Genomic DNA, 22,614 nt, shown 5'->3' with positions numbered 1-22,614 from the left:
GATAAAAATGCGGGCAAGGCCACACTGGTCGAGGAGCGGACACCCAGGCCACCGAGTCGGACAGGGAGAACCGCTTGGGACCATGATCTGGCGTCGAAGTTGATATTTAGAATCTTGGAAAGGGTGTTTTGGAGGATGCTGTCAATTGACGAAAGTGTGGTGGGGTATTTCCATATGTATTTAGTTGTATATATGTGTATATACTTATTGTAGGTCATATAACATTGCATGCATATTGTAGGTTATAAGTTATAAGTAAAATAAATACCTTTTCTATTATTTTTTTTTGCGACACTTTGTGCAGTACGGATGTACTGGTACAAAGGTTAACCGGAAGAGATCCCTTAAAGGAATAAGTTCACCTTTGTACTAATGATAAGTGTTTTATTTCCTGTTTTGTTTTCATTTAAGTACAATAAAGAGTTTTACTACTTTTACTACTACTACTTAGTCAAATTTATTGTTTCAAAGGAACTGTTTTCGGTACGATTTAGCCGATGAGTTGGTTAAATTATACCATTACGAGTATACCATGAACATGACACTTGTATACATGGATCATTTTGCATTTTTATTACTTATTGTAGGTTTCAATATCAAATATTTATTACCAGGCATATTTTTAAATCGTACCTGTGCCAGTAACCCATAGTATGATTTAAACGACTGAGTATTTATTGAAATAATCAATACAGGTACTCGAAAAAAACTTACACATTGTTTAAATCTTACGCAATATAGTTATTTGTATTTATAGTTAAATACATTTTATTGTGTAATTTAACTTATCTAGATCATAAGTTATGTTAGGACAAACGCACATCAAAAATTAGATCAATACCGCCATAAATATGTAGGTATTCTGTCTTTCATTCGTTTTTAACCGAATGCCATTGTTTGGTGCCTCAAGTGTCAATGTAGTAGGCCGTTTAATTTAATGGGACACCTAAACGGCTACCACGAGTAGGCATTTACGTTAGCGACTGCGAGATCTGGATTGCATTCCCTCTCTATCGCACCAATTCATCAGTGCGAGCTAGATGGACTGCGATCTACTTTACGTAGCCGCTAATGTAAACGTCAAGTGTTAACTTATGGGACGGCTTCTAGACGTGGTACGATTTAACTAGCGGTACAATATATAAACGACTCTCCCCTTTAAATCAAGAACATGAAAGATTATATTTTTTAACCCCGTCCCATTGTTAAATGTTTAATAAAGTTGTTGTTTTGCTAGTAAAATAAAAATGGACGTTAAAGACTATTTTTTCTCGCTAGGCCCTTATATTACAGGCACATTAAAAACTTCTATGTTTTAAAAGCTGCATGATCCTTAATTGTGTCCTGTCCTTTTAAATTGTGTCCTGATAAATGTCCTTAATTTGAATGGTCATATAAAAAGTTATGCATCGCACTTAAAGCGTGTATTACTGTACAAAGTTTTGTTGTGTTAAAGATACAAGACACTTCTGGTGCAGTTGCCAAATGCAGTTGGTACATATATTTCCAGAGGACCGGGCCGACTTGGTGGCGAGCCAGCCGGGCACGCAGCTCCACTTCCCGCGTCGCAAGAGCGAGCGGCCCGTCAGCGCGCTGTCCTACCGACTCACCACGGACGACTTCCTTGATCCCGCCAACGGTAAACTATCAAACTAATTCTTCCATTATTCTCCTTTAGTTTTGGGGATAATTTCCTTACTTAGCTTACTTTGGGAGTTTATGCTCGAAAACTAAATAAAATGAATTCAAAGGAGTGCTTTTAGAATGCTTTAAAGTCTTTAAACATGTTAAGGTCATCAAAAAAAGCGTTTGGGTTTATAACAGAACTGTGTTAATATAGAATCGTCCTGGAGGCCGAGGAAATCGATGGTTTTATTTTTATTACTTTAGACTAGATTTTTTTTGTCATTTGCTACTAATTTGTTTTTTAAGTAGGTCTGTGTGTCTGTGTCCATCTGTCCGCCGGCGGATTTGCTCTGTGATCGCTAGTGCTAGAAAGCTGAAATTTGGCATGGATATAATTCAGTTACGTCTACAAAGTTGTAAAATAAAAACGAGGAAAAATATTTTGTGGATGTTTTTTTTTCGCTTTAACCCTATAGTGTGGAATAGGTGTATCAAGTCGAATAAAGGTTTTCAAACCCATTTTTTGATAAACTCAATATTTAAGTAGGTAATATAAGAGCCTCGGTAGAGAGTACCATTTTGTACCTTTTGGTGTTGAAACCCTAGGTCCATGGGGTCCCAGCGCGCACAAGTTTTTTGGAGAAATCGCGAAACGTCTGGTTGACGTAACTGGTGACCGAAGAGCTGGCGGCTTCCTCGCACAACGTATCAGTATTGCGATACAACGAGGAAATGCCGCCAGCATCCTTGGTACAATGCCTCAAGGGCCTATTTTAGATATAAGCTAGTTATAGTAATCATCTGTATATATCCATTATGTATTTTGTTATTGTCAATAAAATAATGTAATTGTAATTTGAAAGGAAATTTACAAAAAAAAGTAGGTACCTAATATAGAGAACTTGATCGGATAAGCCGTTTTGGAGTTTTTGCAAAAAGCCTATTTTGACAGACTGGTAACTACGGAACCCTACACTGAGCATGGCCCCACATGCTCTTGATCGGTTTTTGTGTCTGTTATTCCTGTTTCGTATTAGGTATTAGAACGTAGGGAAATTTTTAGTTAGAAACTTTAACTAGAAACATTATCGAAAATGGGTTCACCCAGCCTCAATATATGTCGTACCCTTTTTGAGTGCACCTTCTTGATTTTTTTAAGGCTTTGTCCCGCACGACAAGAAGTTCAACCGTAGCGTGTCCCAGCTGGACGACGTGGCGGTTGACATCCGCGACGTCAGCGCCAGTTGGACGAATGACCCCAACTTTCAAGCTCTTAAAAACATTACTTTACGTATTCGAAAAGGAAAGTTGTGTGCCGTCATAGGATCGGTTGGATGCGGAAAGGTAATATAATAAATAAGTACTTATGTACAAACAGCTATTTTTAGGCTTTATTCTTCTTTCATCGATGTTTATTTAAAAACTAGGCACCTATATCAAGGATTGAAATACCTACTGCGTACAACAAAGCTAATTCTGTGTAAATTCGTATGGTGCCTGCAATATGGCCATTTGGACAGTATCAAATATAAATAAAATTTAATTTTATTAGTTGGAAATAAAATTCTGGAAAGTTTTGAGACGAGGCCGTATTGCAGTCAACATATAATTATGTCGTGGCCTGCCCGCGTTGCCAACATGCCAATTATTAACGCTCCGTAGCGTAGCGTAGTCATCTCTCAATTCTCTCATCTCTCTCTATTACTCCTTCATATTAGTGCGACAGTGACAGTTGCGTTTCGTTCGCTTCTTATATAATTTTTTTGTAACTAACCTATCCTAACCATATCATGAAGTGATTAATTCTAAAATGTCCTGGCCACGACATGGCGACACATACATTATAGATACCTTACTTTTGTTTGTGCTTTAATAGTCTTACAAGTGTACAAATGTGATTACTAAAATAAAGATTTAACTATTATTTTCTCTAATCAGTATCAATATGATAAGAATACCTACACTGAATGAATAATGTCTTTGAAATAACAGTCCGTGATTGTTTCTGAAAAGTAGTTAACGGTAATTGTCGGTAAGATAATTATGAATCCATTTTGACAATGATTAACCCTTATGTTTTTGAAAGGTCTTGTTGGATATGTTTAGAAAGCCATTTTGAATTGCAAAGTTAGTATTCAATTAAGGCGAGTGTTTGTTTGGCTCGCTCTCGGAGCACGAGGCTGCTCAGGTGGCGCGTGGTCTTATCATGCGGACTCCCGGCCGCAGCCTCCATATTGATTAAGTGCCGCCGCCTTATAACCCTCACTGAAGATCCGTGCCTTTACATCAGTTTTATTAACAACACCTAGATTAAATATTTTGTTTTATAGTTTAGTTTTAGTTGTTTTTACGTGTTTCATTTCTCACCGGCGTAGCGTCCGGTCATTTTACGGAATGGCCGAGCGCGCGAAAGGCTTGTTTAGTCATTTCGTTATGTGTTTATCTGGATAGTTGTGTTAATGTCCATCCCTTCTGGTTATGGCCACGAGCGTGAAACTAGGAGTCAAAGCTTCATCGTCAAGTATATTGTTATTAAACACAACATTATTTAATTAACGTTCTTGTGTTGTTGTTATGACAAGCTATATCTTTATTAAGAATTCTCCTTTAGGGTTGATTGTACATCGACGAAATCAATAATATCAGTGTATTATTTTTAACTATAACGTTCAAACTATTACTGTACTGTCTGGAAACCTGAACCCACACCAATGAATCATAACATACTTATTCATTTATGCCTATAAGTATATTGGCTGTACCGTTTAACTGAGGCGGTGGGTAAGAACTTATTATGGTATGCTACGGACTGGTGGAACGCTGATTTGTATTATGTTAAGTAAGTAATGATGTGATAATGTATAAACTAGTTTCAGTCTCAAAATACCTTCTGACCAACCGCCTAAGATAAGCTGTAGAACTGTAAATACATTACATTTTTTACCTAAAGTCAGGTAATTGGGACAGCCAGTCTTGATTTCATTCACCTCCTCTGTGCAACAAATATGTTGATATTTTCCAGTCATCGTTCCTGCAACTGCTCCTGAAGGAGCTGAGCGCGTCGTCTGGCAGCGTGTCAATATACGGCTCGCTGTCCTACGCGTGCCAAGAGGCGTGGCTCTTCCCCGCGACGGTCCGAGATAACATATTATTCGGATTGCCGTATATCGCAAGCAAATACAAAACCGTAAGTAGTTAGCCTAGATACGACTATAACATAACTATACATTATGTACTAACTGTTACCTACCTACAAATTGAACCACAAGAAAAAAAAAAGAGTACCTAAGTAACGTTATGACAAGAATAGGGACCGTGCGCGTTGGAGGGTCTGCCATCTTGTGGCCTGAATCGGAACCATAAACATGCACATTTACACGTCACGTGCTTTCTTGTGCATAGTAGGTTTTGCCATCTTGTGGGCTACATCGGAACAATAAACATCACATTTACGCCTCGCGCCAAAAATCTGACTCCTCTGGAGTTGCAGGCGTACATAGGCTACGGATACTGCTTACCATCAGGCAGGCCGTATGCTTGTTTGCCACCGACGTAGTATAAAATCTGACGGCTCTTGTGCTGCCTTCTACAGTTCATGCACGCTCCCTATAGTAGTTTCTCGATTGTCCGAATGTTATCTCCTCCTTTCCCGTCGATTTTTGTTGTTTTGAAATAATTTATACGGTGCAGAGTAATAGTTTTATTTTAAGGAAAATGTTACGAAATTCTAAAAAGGAAATCTTAATTCTTGTCTGGAAAACCATATATACTCTGGCAAACCCACTTTCTCCGTAGAAAATTTAAATTTTCTATGGGAGGACAACCTTCGCACCTATGTTTTGACATTTGCCGCCATTTTCTGCTGACGGCGGAAATGAACCATAAGTGATATGACATTTCAATCTACGTACGCGTAATTCACACACAATAGCAATGGTTACCTTATTTTTGGTTTAATAAGGTACGAATGCTCAGGCCATGACGATGTCGAGGACATTCAGTACTGTGAAAGTGACACAGGCTTTATTTACAACGATTAACGATTATATTATCTCTTAGACACTCAGCATTTTATTTCAAAACTGTACTATAATGTCCGGTTTACATTTATTATTATTCCAATAGAATTTCAGTCCAGTGAAGCGAAGCCAGCGCTGGACTGGATCATACCTATAGCTATCTTTTACATTAAATCCAGTCATTTCCATCATCCAGTGAATTTATGGAGACTGTAACCAAAAACAACAATACGCATTAATTGTTTAACGTTTAATCCAGCACTGGATTGGCTGTCTACAATTCCAGTGGTACTAGATTGGGCGAGCTGAAATCAAAAAGTTGACCGGTAATCCAGTCACTGGACACGAGTGTTCACTGAAATAAAAATATTCCAATTCCAGTTCACATTATTCCGGTGGCATTCCAGTGTTGGCTTCGGTCAATGGACTGGAATGCTACTGGAATAGATATGAACGGGGCATAAGTTAGATTATTAGAAAAAAAATAGGAATCAAATGTGTTTATAAGAGCGCAGTATTGTATTACATAAAAGATACATCTATTGTTTAATACACTTACACCATAGTATATTATATGATACAGGTTTGCAAAGTGTGCGCACTCGAGAAGGATTTCAAGCAGTTTCCGTTCAGCGATCAGACACTGGTGGGCGAGCGCGGCGTGTCGCTGTCAGGCGGTCAGCGCGCGCGCATCAATCTGGCCCGCGCTGTCTATCGTGAGGTAAGGCTGGTTTTAGAATCACGCTGACCGTCGGCGCCGAGAGCTCGCGCGGCGCGGATGATCAGGGCTACAACCGCGAAAATCGAAGTTCGTCAATTGTGGGCATTTTCTCTTTCACTCTAATTACCTCTTAGTGAGAGTAAAAGAGAAAAATCCCCGCGATTTGCGATTTTCGGTTTTTGCGGTAGCCCCCTAGAGCCGATCATCGGCGCCGCCGAGGGCTCGGCGCGGATGATCAGCGCCGATCGTTGACGCGTGTAGTTGGGAGCTCAATATTAATGGCATTATTTATTACATATAGTTCCTCTACTGACTTATAATTGACAGTCACTGCCTGTTATTCTATTTAACAGAAATATTCTTTAACGTAGTCATTGAATGAAGATTATATTATTTAAATTATTCGGTAGTTGTTACACGGTAGGTAGTAGAATTGACTCGGCATGCGTTACGAGCATTCCAATGAGAGCGCTGGTGGCCTAGCGGTAAGAGCGTGCGACTTGCGATCGGGAGGTCGAGGGTTCAAACCCCGGCTCGTACCAACGAGTTTTTCGGAACTTATGTACGAAATATCATTTGATATTTACCAGATACTTATGATTTTAGATGTAGGTAGGGTTGGAATTAAAACGTGAGGGGTAGGTGTGTGAGAGGTGTGTGAGGTAGACGATGGTGGTGAAGGTAGACGGGGGTCTGATGTTGGGGGTTGAGGCGGTGGGGCTTGACGAGTCAGGGTTTGAGGGATTAGGGGGTTGAGGGGGCGGTGAGTTGATGGGTCGGGGACTGGGGGGTTGTGAGTTGAGCAATCGGGGGGTAGGAGATGAGTGGTCTGGGGTTAGAAGTTGAGGAATTAGGGGTTAGAATTAGGAGTTAAATGTTCTGGGGTTAAGGGGTCGGGGAGTGGCGGTTGAAGGTTTGGTGGTTCAGGGTCAAGGGTTTCAGTGATCAGGGGTTGATGTGCTGTGAGGTTGAGTGATCGGAGGGTTGAGGGATTCGGTCAGTGGCGGGGCTAGATTTAGAATATTGGCAGAAATGATTGCCCAGACGGACTCGAGGAAAATCCTGATTATTTATTAAAGTTAACGAATTTAGTGGTAATAATGATTGTGTTTTTCATTCATGCATCATGCGTCACTCATAATAAGCTCTTAACAATGCCTTAAAACTAAAAATTGAAAAATAAAAACTGATTACAAAAAAAGTAAACTGACTTCAAAAACGATAAAATAAAATATTACCTATCCTTTTTTAAGTATATGCGTTACCAACTGATATATTTGAAGTCGCTGCCAAGCCAAATAGTAACAATATCGGTCAAAAATAATCAGTTTTATGTCTATAAATCACATTACAACAGTAGTAATAGGTATAGTAGTATAGGTAACGTTGAATAAATTCTGTCTGTCTCTTTGTTACCTTTTCACGGCTAAACATCTAAATCAATTTAGGTGAAATTTGGCATGAAGATACAAAGTTTAAGCCCTGAAGACGGTCCTAGAATTGTTTTATATTTTGAAATGAAGTTCTTTGGATAAGGGACCGGAAATAACTCAGTCTCAGTTCCACACTTGCGTGCTATGGACAGTTCGAAATTTAGTAAAAATGGCTCTTTAAAAATTACAACGGCAAATAAACGCATTGGATTTATACTAATATACCGACAAACATGGTACGGACTGCGCTAAGAAAGTTCGACTGTGAGTTCTTAGGTACCTACCTACAGCAAGTATGTTCATTTCTGTCGTAGTAGGGTAATCCAACATATTGTATATACTTATATAGTCGCATCTTTATCGAATCGCATCAAAATCATGGTATGCTTCTAAATTTGGCTTGGCACCGACTTCAAACGGACTTATACGGATGAGAATAAATACATTTACAAGTATTATATATAGACAATACCTACTTGTCTCGTAGACACGTACATACAGTCAGCATCAAAAGTAGCGGATCAAATAACGCTTCATAAGTATCTACTATTCTGTAACAGCTTAACAAAAAGTGATGTCTTTAATATAGAACAACTAAGACTGTACAAGATATATTTTTGAACGCGAATTTCAGAAAAGTATCTACATTTGGAAAAGTTGTACGGAATATCAAATACTTTTGGCGCGTTGTTTCATCCGCTACTTTTGATGCTGACTGTACTAAGTAGACATTAGGCATATTCTAACATAAATTTATTTTAGTGGGTTTCGTTAAGAAACTAAACTTATTTTCTATACTTAAGGATTTCGTAGCAGTTTTCGTACCGCTAAGCAAACTATGTGTCTCCAAATGTTTACGTACAAATGTATGCGTACACTTCAGTCACTAAACCATAAGCATATAAGCTAGTCTCACCTAAAATTGAATTATATAAATCGCATTATGTATTTTATCGCGCACTTCAAAGTGGATTTAATGATTCACTAAACGCTCTGCTAAATCCTGCTTCACGGAATTCGTAAATTCTACGTCGTCGTTGATATGGACATATAATGATTTATAATTAAATAATAACGTAATTAACGCCTTTAGAAAAATCACCAAAACTTTGAACACCAAAATTTGGTATATTCCAAGTCTTATCAGCAAGATTGGAATTTAAACGAAAATATTTAAGGCAACAGTCTAGTCCCTCACGAATTTGTCGATAGATAGATATCGATGACATTTATTCAATAAAAGATTTTTTTCGAAATGTAATTTTTATTGATTTTAGGGTTCCGTAGTCAACTACGTACTTTCTGTCTGTTCGTCCATCCGCGGCTTTTCTCCGTAAATTTGTCTTAAAAATCCTGACCTCTTGCTTATCAGGCAGAATACCTACATACAATTTCAAAATGACAAGTAAATGAGTCTAATCTATATTTGTATTGAAGGCGGACATCTACCTGCTAGACGACCCGCTGTCGGCGGTGGATGCGAACGTGGGCCGGCAGCTGTTCGAGGGGTGTATCAACGGGTACCTGCGCGGGCGCACGCGCGTGCTCGTCACGCACCAGATACACTTCCTCAAGGCCGCCGACTACATCATCATCCTCAACGAGGTGGGATACAACACTACTACGAGTACATGTTCACACCCGACTACTACTAAACTATTGAACTTTCTATATACGGCCTGCCTGATCATGAATGGAATTTGCAGAAATTTATTTATGATCCCATACAATCACAGGATAACATAATTTGACTATAGCGAATTACACAATATAATTAAATAATATGTACTAAGAAATACTTGTATTTGAAATATTGAATTACAAACGTACACAACGCAATATAAACCAATAATTTGAAAAAATCCTTATTTCAGGGCAAAATCGAAAACATGGGAACATTCCAAGAATTAATGAAGAGTGGTAGAGACTTGACAAGATTTTTATCGGAAGACAAAGAAAAAGATAAAGACTCTGTCAGTCTCAGCACAGTAAGTTTGTCATTAAAATATTCTTAAAGCTTATGTAACTTCATTTTGTAAAGCAATTACAGAAATCGATTTTAATTGAACTGATGTGAAAGTACCTGCTTAGAATATATTGTTTCAAGGATTTGTTATTTTTTTAGAAAAGTGAGGACAAATCAAACGTAGTTAAGAGAAGTATATCTAGAGTCAGCGAAGCCGAGGAGCAGCCAGAGTTCAAGGCTCAGGTGGCCGTGGCCGAGGAGCGGCAGTCGGGCAGCTTGCGGCTGGAGGTGATCGCCGCCTACTTCCTGACCGGCAACAGCGTGTGCTACGTCCTGTTCACGGTCGGCGTGGTGCTGGCCGCCACCGCGGCCGCAGCCTCAGCCGACTATTGGGTCAGCGAGTGGTGAGTTTATATTAAAGTAAGCGAAGCCGAGTGTTAACTTACTCGTACATGCTACCGTTATAGGAATTCGCTAAACCACGATATAGTATAGCTGTAAACAAACAGGTAATTAACTTAATACATATTTAAATAAAAAGTATGATTCAGTTATTTTTTCGTTTTTACAGGACAAATGAAATGGCAAGACATGAAGCGGAAGCAGGAGTTGATAGCGGTAAATAAAATTGTTACTTTACAAAAAATCAAAATTTTATCTCGGAAAAAGAGAAGATTAGGTCGCTTCATACCAACAGTACGATTATTTTATAAATATATCCAGCTACTAATTGTAGCTGGATATATTTATAAAATAATTGTATCTGTGACAGCAATCAAGCAAATTTATTATTTAAAAAATTATAAAGATGGCGGATTTCATACGCATGATGCTAAAATAAGAAAATAATAAATGGTGCTTATTCTAAATAAATATTATCGGATTTTATCACACAAATTGACTGAGACCCACAGTAAGCTCAATGAGGCTTGTATTGTAGGTACTTAGACAACGATATATGTAATATATAAATACATAGAAAACACCCATCTGGGACAAACATCTGTGGTCATCACACAATTAAATGCTCTTAGCAGGATTTTAATCCGGGTCCATCGACTTCACAGGCAGGGTCACCATCTACAAGGCTAGACGGGTTGTCAAAATTCAATGTTCTATCTACAACAATGATGATTGACAAGGCACGCGACGTGGTTAATTTCTTTGTCCAGATAAAATTAACTCTCTTGATCTATTTTATCAATATCTTCTATTTAATCAGAAAAGGAAACAATATATTATATATAAAATTATGATAACACAACTAAAACTAAACCTAACTAAAAAAAAACCCTAAAAACTACCTTCTAAACCTAGGCCCCTCGGCAAGGTGCCCATCACGCAGGCAGCGTTCCCGCGCTGTATTGCGATAGCAATCCTCTGCGCGAGAAAGCTGCCGGCGCGAGATTCTTCTCGGCAGATTATGTAAAAAAATATCAACATAATCATAATTATAACAAGCATTGAGGGCTAAACGACTTCCTATAATAACTAATAGCAGCCATGTGTTGTGTGTTTTAGTTCCAGCAGTTAAGTTCTGAGCTCGTAAATGGCACATGCCAATGAATTTTTTTTCATTAAATAGTCAATAAATATAACAGACCTGTAGGCCTAAGATGGTCGGCTCTTTATCATTTGTCACCATGTCTGTCACGTTCTAACAAGTATGTAAGCGCGAAAGTGATGGGCATAGTGACAAGCGATAAAAATGAAACCATGCTGACACTGCTGTTCGACGTTTTTGCTAGTAGACTAGGAAGAGACGTACCATTAATTTTGGTAAATGTTTGATCGTATAGATGGCGGGCTGGATGAGCAGGTGGGTCGATTCACTACGCGGCAGTACCTGATCGTGCACGGCAGCATTATTGCCGTGCTCATACTGCTCGTCAACGTGCGCGTGCTACCCTTTGTGCAACTCTGCATCGCTTCATCCCGAAAACTGCACAACAAAATGTTTTCAGTCATGCTAAGGGGCATTATGCGCTTCTTTGACACTAGCTCTTCAGGTAACCTACATTCTAAGTGTTCACCATTTCATCTTTAATTGGCTAAATATATTGACGTTATTTAAAAAGCAACTAGCCTTCTTATTAAATGTAGCCATGAGACGAGGGAGGAAGCCTGCTAAGCGACGAGTATTATTTTCGAGCTATTTGCAGGGCGTATCCTAAATCGCTTCACCAAGGATATCGGCGCAGTGGACGAGATACTGCCGCGTACGCTGCTGGACGTGTTCCAGATCTACAGCACGCTGGGCGCCATCTTGACGCTTAACGCCATCGCTCTCTATTGGACTCTCATACCGTCTGCGGTGCTCATTGTAATATTTGGGATCTTCGTTAAAATCTACTTAAACGCTGCTCAGGGCATTAAGCGTTTGGAAGGCACAAGTAAGTACTTATTATAAGTCGTAGCTATCATTGAGATTTTAAGAACCTAAGCAATGTTCACGATACTTTATATGTTATTTTTTAGTAAATCAGTTTAATTTACTCGTATTTAAATCAAATTTTAAATACGATTAAATAAAACTGTTTTTGAAAACTAATAAAAATAAGTTTAAGCAAAAATTAAATTTTCGGTACAAGCTTTTCGCGCTGACTGTAATTTTCTTACCATAGGTAAATAATACTATATATAAACCCCAAACACAATTAGGTTGCGTTGTTTCAACACAGAGTTCTTATGGCCACCTCCATCCTCCATCATCAGATCAGCTCGTTGGTACCATAATATTGCATTATCATCTGACTTTCATATATGCAAATTTTGAGCTCAATCGGGAAGTGGGTCAAACTTACACACTAACAGAGAAAGTTAAATAAAGTTGTAAAAAGGTTTACGTAAAAATATTTATAGACAAACTTATAAACCGAAAAACATATTAAAAACTTATGCAACTGAGATGAAAACATTGTTCAATTGTAAGTATTTTGATAGATATATCAAAACCAGTTATACCCAAAAAGTATGTATAAATGTCATCGCTCTTCACTTATTAATGGTTCACCGTCCCACACAATAGCCACTCGATATCGATATCACAATTTAGGTATGTATTGCAAAAAATAATGACACTGCAGTAGATATTAAATCTACTGTTAATCTTTATTCTCGAAATGCTGCACCCATTTTTTGTGTCAAAATATATGCGAATTAATATTTTTCTCTTGCTCCGTGGCACTTTAGTAAGCTATACATATTATAGATAACAGTTTGGATGCATTGTTACAAATTGTATCTGCTTAAAAATCAAAATTTTGTTATCTGCCTCTCTGTCACTCTTGCACATTCGAGCAATAAAGAGGCAGATAAATAAATTTTGTTTTTCGTGTATCGCGGTAGGCCACTGTAGCCTTGATGCATCAATGTCAAAGAGAAACCTTAAAAAAAAATCGGCCAAGAGCATGTCGGGCCACTCTCAGTGTAGGGTTCCGTTACGGAACCCTACACTGAGCGTGGCCCGACATGCTTCCGTAGTTACTCTTCCGTCACAATAAGCTAAACTGGAGCTTAAAGTATAGTAAATTGTTAACCAAGGGACGAAACGGTACCTTTCACCCGAGTTAAACAAATAGGCAAATTTGCATAATCAGTACCTAATTAAAGTAAGTCTTTTTACTATGAAGGGGAAACTTTTTGCGATAATTCAAAAACAGCTAAACTGATCATGTCCGCTATAGTTTTCATTGAATGTATTTCTTAAGCTCTACTTGCACGATTTTTTTCATATTTTTTGGACCTATGGTTCAAAAGTTAGAGGGGGGGGGGGGGGGACACATATTTTTTTCTTACGGAGCGATTATCGCATAATATATTCACTTTATCAAAAAATGTTTGTTGAAGACCCCTATTAGTTTTGATACCCCTTTCCAACGATTCCCCACACAAAAAAAAAATTTCAACCCCAATTTACGTGTAGGGGAGGTACCCTAAAAAAAAAAAAAGTTTTAGATTTTATTGTACGACTTTGTCGGCTTTATTGATATATATATCCATGCCAAATTTCAGCTTTCTAGCACTAATGACCACGGAGCAAAGCCTCGGACAGACAGACAGACAGACAGACAGACAGACGGACATGGCGAAACTATAAGGGTTCCTAGTTGACTATGGAACCCTAAAAACTGGTTAAGGCACTATTTATAAGTTAATCAATTGTTTACAATATGTGCTACAGCTGCACTTTGGGGGCTACATATTGCAGTAAAACTGCCTATTTTCATTTGTTTTATGTTATCTTTGACTTAAAACTCATGTCAATATCTAACAGATTCGAGGTTCGTACCTATCGATGTTTCATTTTATCAAGCACTCGGTTTCTGCCAGGAAAAGATGCAGCTCGCTATTTATGGTTATACCACCATACCGTTAAACATATAACCGCGTAATATCTTGATAAGATGATTAGAAGATAAGTTATATAAATTAGTTATAGAATAGGTATGTAGTTCGTTATGAATAGGTAACATAGTAATTTTTTTCATTTATTTGCAGCAAAGAGTCCCGTATTCGGCTTAGTGACGTCTTCTCTTAATGGCATTTCAACTATAAGATCTTGTGGAGCCCAAAAGAAACTAATTGAAGACTTTGATCGGCATCAGGTAACTATTCAATTGTTATTATGTTATAGGAACCTACATACCTACTGTATATTCATATTAAGTCGTATTGCCCCGCAACTGCTTTTAAACACCGCTTTTCAACCCAAATTTTTCGTAGCTCCAATAAGGAAGCAAATAGATACTTAAAAGATTTTTGGTATTCCGCAGACAAAGTGGCAAAACGGAACCGTCCATCCGACCGTCTGCGTCTGCCGTCTGTCTGACAGTCACGGCCATTTTATAAGTCCCCCGCCGCGTCTGTTCGCGATAGGTAAATTCAAAAACGACTGAACGGATTTCCATTTGGTTTTTGCCCTACTAAAATGACATATTTTAAACTAAACTATGACTAAATGTTAATAGAATATGTGACCTTAATATCAATAGTTACTTCGTGTTTCCAAAAATTATACTATATTTATGACCGAGCCAGCGCGAAGCGTCTCCATTTCAGGTTGGACCAAAATGCTGTCGTATGTCTGTCCGACTTCAGCTGTTTTTCTCTACATGTCGCATTTCTTAACCAGTTCTCGTCAAATTTTGTAAGCGGATTCGATTATTACGAGTAAGTGATTTTTTTTCGATTCAGATGTTGAGCGTTGGAGCCATACGGGTTCACGAGCTGCGAAGTGAAATTATAACTAATGTAGTTCACCTGTTAAAATATGGGAGCACGAGAAAAGTTAGTGCCCCCGCCAAGACGAGTCCTTTTCTCGCTCGCTTCGTCGTTTTTTTGTACTCTCATACTCGTAACATGGGTTTGGATTATACCAGATAAACAAAATTCTAGGGATATTACGAGTATGTCAATAGTAGACTTATTAAACATATGAAGTTTCAATTGCATAGCTTACTTTAGATTATACTAATATCAAAAAACCTCGATTTCGTCACTGACTCACTCACTCACTCACTGATGATTATCAAAATTCTTAGGATACTTCCTAAGTCCTAGAAAGCTGAAATTTGGCATAGAAGTATTATTGCACAAAACCACATATTTTGACTAAGGTGTAGAGTTTGGCTTGTAGAGTTAAGGCGGGCGTGTAGAGTTAAAAGCTTGGCTTCACATGAGATCTAATAACTTTTGGACAGTGCGAGACATATGGTTTCGTCTTGGCAACATTTTACATGAAAATGTTTTTGGTGGGATTAGTATCAACCCTATTATTTATATTTCGGAAGACCAGTTCTAACTTTAGTTATTAAGCGTTTTAACGAAGCGATTAAACAGTTTTTAACTAGAGGGGAAACCGCGTATTTTACTAGATACTTACAGGTTTTTACGACAGCGTAAAATACATTTTTTAATATTTTCATCTATCTTCGTTCTAAATGTTTGAGCGCGCTTCGTGCAGGGATGTGCTAGCCCCGCAGAGCTCAATGTGTGCCTAGGATATCCTGTGGCGGACTATACTTCAAAGATACTGTGAAATCAAATACAGCAGGTAAAATGTTGTTTTCTACAAAAATAACAATAACCTGAAATTTACCAAACCGATTTCAACAGTTGTTAATGTTTTTGATAGCTTAATTAATAAACAATAATACTGAAATTTCATTTTCACTGAAATATTCAACGTTTTCAGAAAAATTGAAAAAAACTAAAAAATGTGACTTGTGTCGATTTTTTTGCTCCCGAGTGTAGTCTTGTGCAGTCAGCAATAACCTTTGTATGGAGGTAATAAAATTGCAAAATTGAAGAGAAACTGCGTTGCCATCTAATATTTTGTTCGCTAAGATAAGACTTGCGATTTTTACTTCTGCATCAACCCACTTTTAGTGCTCAGAATTGAAAGTTTTTTAAATTATTGACGACTTTGTTCCTTTCTTCCATTTCTTCCCATAAAGCTAGGTAATTGATAGGTTTCAAGGTTTTTTACGGATGTTGGGAACATTTTTTTTTTAATTTTTCGAGTTACTTCTAAGCATCCGTAACTATGCTTACTGTTGACAGTTTACAACCGTAGCAAGTATCGAGTCGCAAGGAATCATTTACGTAATTCAACGGTATGTATGAGATGTTCATCTTCCTTTTTGTGGTTCGTCAATATGCTGCCATGCGAACGGTTTGCGCTGAGTGCCTCTTTTGTTATTATAAAATAAAACAACTACATCGTAGAGAAAAATAGTGCCACGCTCGCACTCGCAACACTTAAAGTTTCCGTTAGCTTTTAGCTGGGCTAGCACAATACATAGTCACGGCGCCAGTCTTTTATTTTGTCTAAACCGGCCAAGTGCGAGTTGCACTCGCGTCCTAAGGGTTCAGACCCATCATACAATTTTATACAATATTTTCATTTATTTCCCTTAGACCGACTCACGCATGACCGGTTTTTGTTGTTGCTTATTAAACAGTATATTTCTCAAGGTACACCAAGTTTGAGGAATGTATGATTAACCGCTATATAGATACAGTAAAATAAAAAAAAAATTGATGTTTAATTTAATTTAATTTATACATTTGTTGTTGTTTATGTAAATTAAATAAATTTTAACCGTCTGCTAATTCGTGTTATTACCTACAGTTCATAAGTGAGCGACCGACACATAATTAGTAAGAAACGCCAAAACATCGTTTATTTAATTTACTTTTTGTTATTTGTTGTTAAAGCGGCAATATCTAAATACTTAAGAACGTTATTGAGATAGAGCCCGCTGACAGACGGACGGGCGGACAAACATCGTAAGCTTATTAAGCAACAATAGGGTTCAGATTAACATCCTTCAGGTACGAAAGTATGCCATAGAAAAGCCAGTTTGTTTTGATTTGAGTACCTATAATAATAACTATTAAATTAAAAAAGCCCTTATGCATTATGCAGAAAAAACATTTTACGTCAAAAATGCCTTGTACATCATTTTGAAAAAGAGCTGATACTCATCAAACTTCTAGATCGATTATTAACATTATCGAAAAGCTAAGAACTGCCGCAAGGAAAAATAGTTATGAATACGTCTTACACTGTTAGATCTCGGGGGTTGCCCGGGGGTCAATTTCAAAGATTGAATATTCTCTTCACGTTCGGACAGCGTGTTATGTTTCACTCTTTCATAAATTAATTACGTAAGTCCAGGCTCACACCTTTTCCAGTATTACAGTTGTTTCCGGGTATCTTTTATTCAAATCCCTCCTCTTAACTGCAAATCGTAACATTTAATGAGCAGTCGGGGCCGGTTAATATTTTGAAATCATACTTTTCTACTCGTCGGCTGTAAGTAATGGCTGAAAAAAAGATTTTGTGTACAAAACTATAACTGCGCACTTTTCATATATGGGCCCCCAACTCAACTATAATATTGATTACGATGCGCTGTAGTCAACTATAAAAAAAAAATACCAATCACGTGCCGCCGCGCTCCCATAGAAAAGACTAAACGGGTGGCAAATAGTCGTAAGTATTATTTATTAGATGTCTCGTAGAAAATTGTATACTCAGCAAGTTTCGTTGCCTAAACATGGTACTCGACTGAAAAGCTCTCTATTATATCACGATTGTATAAATACTATTTTAGTTTGCGATTGTGAATCGAAATGAAATGTACCTACATTAGTTATGTATATTAGGAACGTTTCAAGCATGTATATTTAGTGTTTAATAAAAAACCGGGCAAGTGCGAGTCGGACTCCCGCACGAAGGGTTCCGTACCCTTATCTAAAAATCACTTTTCTGTTTGGGAGCCCCCTTAAATATTTATTTTCTTCTGTTTTTAGTATTTGTTCTTATAACGGCAACAGAAATACATAATCTATTGAAATTTCAACTGGCTAACTATCATGGTTCATGAGATACAGTCTGGTGACAGACGGACGGACGGACGGACGGATGGACAGCGGATTCTCAGTAATAGGGTCCCGTTTGACCCTTAGAGTAGGGAACCCTAAAAAGTAGGTACCATAACTGCGGGTTACTTAGAGCAAAAATAATTAGAATTTTTGCAAACGCGTCTGTCATTTCTATGGTTATTGATATACATATTAGAACGAGATAAAATTTAATAGTAACTTAAGAATATTTTTAGTAGATTTAACAATATAAAAATAAAAACACACACACATTTTTTTGGGATAATTTTTTTCTTAAGGGAGAGCTAGACTATATGGTCCAAAATTATATGGTCGTAGAAATAGCATATTGTGAGTATATTTGAAGCAATGAAAGTAGAACGTAGGGATATTAAAAACATAACAAGAATTGATGTAAGAAAAGTATGTGGTCCTAAGAAGAGTTTTTATTTAAAAAAAATCAACAAAATTTCGACTTCTAATGCTAGCAACAAATAAATGAACAAAAAACTATTTTTCAAAATTGTGATAAACAGCTTTCCTAAGCTAAAAATAATAATTAAGGTACCTAACACAAACAAAATATGCATGGCAATAATCAACCTACTTCTAAGTAACATGTATTACTTCACTTAATTATTTCTGTCAATAGGAGATCAACGTCAACCACCTAAGACACTTTTGTACCTACTTATTCTGTGCAAATAAATACACACGTACCGTAACTGCCGGTTACATGGACCAATAATATATTAGAACGAGATCAAGTTTAATAGTGGCTTAAGGATATATTTAATAGGTAAACCACATAAAAATAAAAATACATATAGCCAATATTGCTCGTAAAGCGGAATAAAGTATACCTCCTTATATTTTTGACAAATATCACTACTCAAAGTTAATGAATCTTTATGTTATGATATGATATATGGTTACTTTGAAGTGTGGAAAAGGAGTGAAATCTCTTATGGTAGAACTGTAACTGACCTGAACTGAACTGTGGGTAAATAAATAATAGTTTCTAATCTCTCCAGAGTAGCGCTAGAGTAGCTAAGAACCTAGGCGTTATTGACGGAGTGAAGTGCGCTATCTATTTTTTTTTTTCAAGTATTCTAGCTATGAGTATTGTAGCGCCACCTATTTAAGGTTTTTTGATGACACTTTTTGGTACAGGGAGATTTTATTCCTTACCTCCACCTTCCATAATGGTTACATTACTAATAACATAAATGACTTCAAAAATTATATATTATAAAGACAAGTGTAGGTACTTATCAAAAAACAAGGTTCTAACAAAAAGTTTGCTGGGGTATTTTTGATAAAACTCACGTATCGGCACTTCGAGTACGACTGACAGGTACAGTACCCCTAGTGTAACTTTGATCGACATCATAACGTGACGAACGCGTTTGCGTTAAGTCTCATTTTGTATAGGATTTTGAGGTTCCAAAACGTCCCGCTTGGCGCGCTCTTCCTAAATCCAATACAAAATGAGACTAAACGCAAACGCGTACGTCAAGTTTCAAAATCGAATTTAGTTACACTAGGGGTACAGGACAGTATATTATACGATGCACTCGATTGCGAGACCAACCAAGCAGTACTCAATGAATAACTGTTACTAACCATTTTTTATCGAATAAGACAGAATAAAGTGGCCCAGGCCTCTCCACAATTTTATAATCAAAATAACTTAACTTTGATGTTTAATCTCCACATTGATTGTGTCGGTACCTGTAAATTAATATACATATAATAATAATTTCAGAATTTGCATACAGCTGCTTGGAATGGATTCTTAGGAGGGGGTGCAACTTTCGGCTTTTATTTGGATTCCCTATGCTGTATTTATTTGGCAACTATAATATTTGTCTTCTTATACGTTGACTTTGGTAAGTATTGGTTACGTGTCCGCATTAACTGTCCAGTTTAGTTACATACTTATGCCTTTTACAACAGTTATTTGAGCCGATGACTACCGGTGACTATGTTCACTGTTCATATTACGGACGATAATATGTATTTTTTTGCAAACTGTTAACATAATGACCGAATCGATATCAATTATATATTTGGAACACACAGTATAAAGATTTTCGGGTATGGGGTATCGGCTCCTATTAATAGCGATATCGTATCGGATATTATATTGATCCCAATTATAAAACATATTTTCGATTTGTATCAGGGTCGAATGATTCACAGTTACGTTGTCCGTCGTGTAATACTAAAGGTACGAACGTTGTAGGCGGAGCAATCGAGATCGGCAGCGTGGGGCTGGCGGTGACACAGAGCCTAATGCTGACTATGATGCTGCAGCACGGCGCGCGGATGTTGGTGGAGTTCCTCGCGCAGCTCACCAGCGTGGAGCGCGTACTCGAGTACACCCGCATTGACACCGAGACAAACCTATTTGAAGGACGTAAGTTAACATTCTGCAACAGATTACACTGAGAAAAAATCATCGCACACAATTAATAAAACGTTTCTATTCTTGGGGAAATTTTTTCACTATTAATTATGTAAGCTTTACGGTTTCTATCAGAGTCAGAATGGGTATTCAATGTGGTAATGTACCAATTATTTAATAGATAGCTACGAATTTTTATCTTAAAATGTACTACTTAGTAAGTACCGTTCAAAAAAAATACTTGAGGATATGACTAAAATAATAAACATAACAGAACAAAACAGTGTACTTAAAATGGGAAAAACTTTTTCTTGACACATCCATGCTTGGTGAAAGTCGACGTCGAGAGATTTTATAATAACGGGGCTCATACATTTCATGCCGTTGACGGAAAAATGACGTCATGCTACATAAAGTGTGATTCCAATTAGTATTTTGGTAATAATCAATTAATTGTCAGATTACACTGAGAAAAAATCATCACCCACAATTAATAAAACGTTTCTATACCTGGGGAAAATTTTTCACTATTAATTATGTAAGCTTTACGGTTTCTATCAGAGTCAGAATGGGTATTTAATATGGTAATGTACCAATTATTGAATTATTTAATAGATAGCTACGAATTTTTATCTTAAAATATACTACTTAGTAAGTACCGTTCAAAAAAATACTTGGGGATATTACTAAAATAATAAACATAACAGAACAAAACAGTGTACTTAAAATGGGAAAAACTTTTTCTTGAGACATCCATGCTTGGTGAGAGTCGACGTCGAGAGATTTTATAATAACGGGGCCTATACATTTCATGCCGTTGACGGAAAAATGACGTCTTGCTACATAAAGTGTGATTCCAATTAGTATTTTCGTAATAATCACATCACAATCACAAGTTAATTATTTAGTTAAATGATATAGATACTTCAAATCAAATCAAATCAAATCAAATCACTTTATTGCTAAAACATGATGATACAAAGAAAAACAATACAAACAATACATAAAGTCTAGGTTAAGTATGTACTAAATTATTCTAGGTTAAGTACTAACTTATTGTCTAAACTAATTGGTAATCAAAATTAGCAAGACATGTTGGCTGTGGGTATCAAGCTCAGCATATGCTAGACTGGCGTCCAGCGCTGGTTTTCAGTTTGGCCCCTTTTTGTAGAGGTCTGACAAAGTATTTACATGTTGATCTTTTCTGAGCCGTTAAGCATTTTTTACTTGAGAAACGATTAACTGGCTTTCATCTTATTGTTACTCAACTAAATAATACATTATTAGTTTAAAAAAATAATACATGTTTTTGATTTGTGAATAGTATATTTATGTAATAAGTATTAATTTTTCTACGCGTCAATACATAACTTATCTAAATATATAGTGTTGTTAAAAAACTCCCTGTATGTTAAATTACGTCATTTTTGCGTCAAGGGCATGAAATGTAAGGGCCCAGATAATAACTATGTAAGGGGTTGTTTAAAGTAAAGACAATTAAAATTTAAATAAGTAATCTTATTTATTTATTTATTATATGCTTGGTATTACAGAGGTGCCCACTCCCAACATGTGGCCATCACAGGGCAGGATCGTATTCCAAAACGTGAACATGCGGTATGCGCCCGACGAAGCCCCGACGCTAAAGAACTTAAATATTACAGTCGAAAGTGGCTGGAAGGTTTGTAAAAACTTTCAAAACGTTCGTGACCTATCTAAATAATGACATACCATTAGAATAATCTGAAGACAAGAAGAACGATATTTTTGCATAACATAAACAATTATTGGTAACTAGGTGCTACGGTTCGGTACGGTAGATAATGGTCGAGTCTACTTTTTTACGTCGTCGTTATTCCAGAAAGCTGGCGACTTATTTGTACCATTACTACTACTTATTTGTTGCTTGTAATGTATCTTTCGAAGCAATTTTATATAGGTATAGGTATAGGTATAGCGAGTTAGCAACATATATAATTATCTGCGCTAGATATGTAAAGTATCGAAACATGGCCGCACAAGTAACACCATTTATAAACTGAAGG

The 22,614-nt window shown here is 37.0% G+C and overlaps 1 protein-coding gene across 1 annotated transcript in view; it reads left to right on the top strand.

The window, feature by feature from the left end:
* Window positions 1–22,614, top strand: part of LOC133521770 (ATP-binding cassette sub-family C member 4-like) — a 47,732-nt gene that overhangs the window by 22,359 nt on the left and 2,759 nt on the right. Inside the window, exons 8-21 of the mRNA XM_061856841.1 lie at window positions 1,511–1,639; window positions 2,786–2,970; window positions 4,649–4,813; window positions 6,229–6,366; window positions 9,237–9,404; window positions 9,674–9,787; window positions 9,925–10,169; window positions 10,337–10,383; window positions 11,565–11,774; window positions 11,928–12,158; window positions 14,266–14,372; window positions 19,928–20,051; window positions 20,408–20,581; window positions 22,123–22,250. Coding sequence (XP_061712825.1) covers window positions 1,511–1,639; window positions 2,786–2,970; window positions 4,649–4,813; window positions 6,229–6,366; window positions 9,237–9,404; window positions 9,674–9,787; window positions 9,925–10,169; window positions 10,337–10,383; window positions 11,565–11,774; window positions 11,928–12,158; window positions 14,266–14,372; window positions 19,928–20,051; window positions 20,408–20,581; window positions 22,123–22,250 — 2,165 coding nt within the window. The remainder of the gene's footprint in view (window positions 1–1,510; window positions 1,640–2,785; window positions 2,971–4,648; window positions 4,814–6,228; window positions 6,367–9,236; window positions 9,405–9,673; window positions 9,788–9,924; window positions 10,170–10,336; window positions 10,384–11,564; window positions 11,775–11,927; window positions 12,159–14,265; window positions 14,373–19,927; window positions 20,052–20,407; window positions 20,582–22,122; window positions 22,251–22,614) is intronic.

Source organism: Cydia pomonella, chromosome 1 (genome assembly GCF_033807575.1).
Source record: "Cydia pomonella isolate Wapato2018A chromosome 1, ilCydPomo1, whole genome shotgun sequence".
Taxonomy (NCBI): domain Eukaryota; kingdom Metazoa; phylum Arthropoda; class Insecta; order Lepidoptera; family Tortricidae; genus Cydia; species Cydia pomonella.
Note: the sequence above shows the minus strand (reverse complement) of the source record. Positions and strands in the feature narration are given on the sequence as shown.